This window comes from Merops nubicus, unplaced genomic scaffold, assembly GCF_000691845.1.
Source record: "Merops nubicus isolate BGI_N331 unplaced genomic scaffold, ASM69184v1 scaffold44013, whole genome shotgun sequence".
NCBI classification, from domain to species: domain Eukaryota; kingdom Metazoa; phylum Chordata; class Aves; order Coraciiformes; family Meropidae; genus Merops; species Merops nubicus.
The window spans coordinates 1-634 of NW_008597689.1; the positions used below are offsets into that span (position 1 = coordinate 1).

General features: G+C 62.9%; 1 protein-coding gene across 1 annotated transcript; it reads left to right on the top strand.

Annotated features, from left to right (window-relative positions):
• Nucleotides 1-3: 3 nt before the first annotated feature.
• Nucleotides 4-630, top strand: MGAT3 (mannosyl (beta-1,4-)-glycoprotein beta-1,4-N-acetylglucosaminyltransferase; the record flags this gene model as incomplete). The annotated part of the gene is made up of 1 exon (XM_008936787.1): nucleotides 4-630. A coding segment is annotated over one exon (627 nt), but the record flags the coding sequence as incomplete, so codon positions are not given.
• Between the last annotated feature and the right edge of the window lie 4 nt (nucleotides 631-634).

A 634-nucleotide genomic window follows, 5' to 3' on the forward strand; every position in this document is an offset into this window, starting at 1 on the left:
TTCCTCACGCGGGACGGCGTCGCCCGCCTCCGCAACCTGCGCCCCGACGACGTCTTCATCATCGACGACGCCGACGAGATCCCGGCCCGCGACGGCGTCCTCTTCCTCAAGCTCTACGACGGCTGGACGGAGCCCTTCGCCTTTCACATGCGCAAGTCGCTCTACGGCTTCTTCTGGAAGCAACCGGGAACCTTGGAGGTGGTGTCCGGCTGCACGGTGGGCATGGTCCCGGGCGCCTACGCCAAGCGCCGCGAGTACTACACCATGCCTGGCTTTCGGCAGTACGAGAACAGCACGGGACACATCCTGGTGCAATGGTCGCTGGGCAGCCCCCTCCATTTTGCCGGCTGGCACTGCTCCTGGTGTTTCACCCCCGAGGGGATCTACTTCAAACTGGTGTCGGCCCAGAACGGGGACTTCCCCCGCTGGGGTGACTACGAGGATAAACGAGACCTGAATTATATCCGGGAGCTGATCCGGACGGGGGGCTGGTTTGATGGTACGACGCAGGAGTATCCCCCCGCCGACCCCAAGGAGCAGATGTACGCCCCCAAGTACCTGCTCAAGAACTACCAGAGGTTCCGCTACTTGTTGGAGAACCCCTACCAAAAAGCAGAGGGCACGGGGTGAGGCC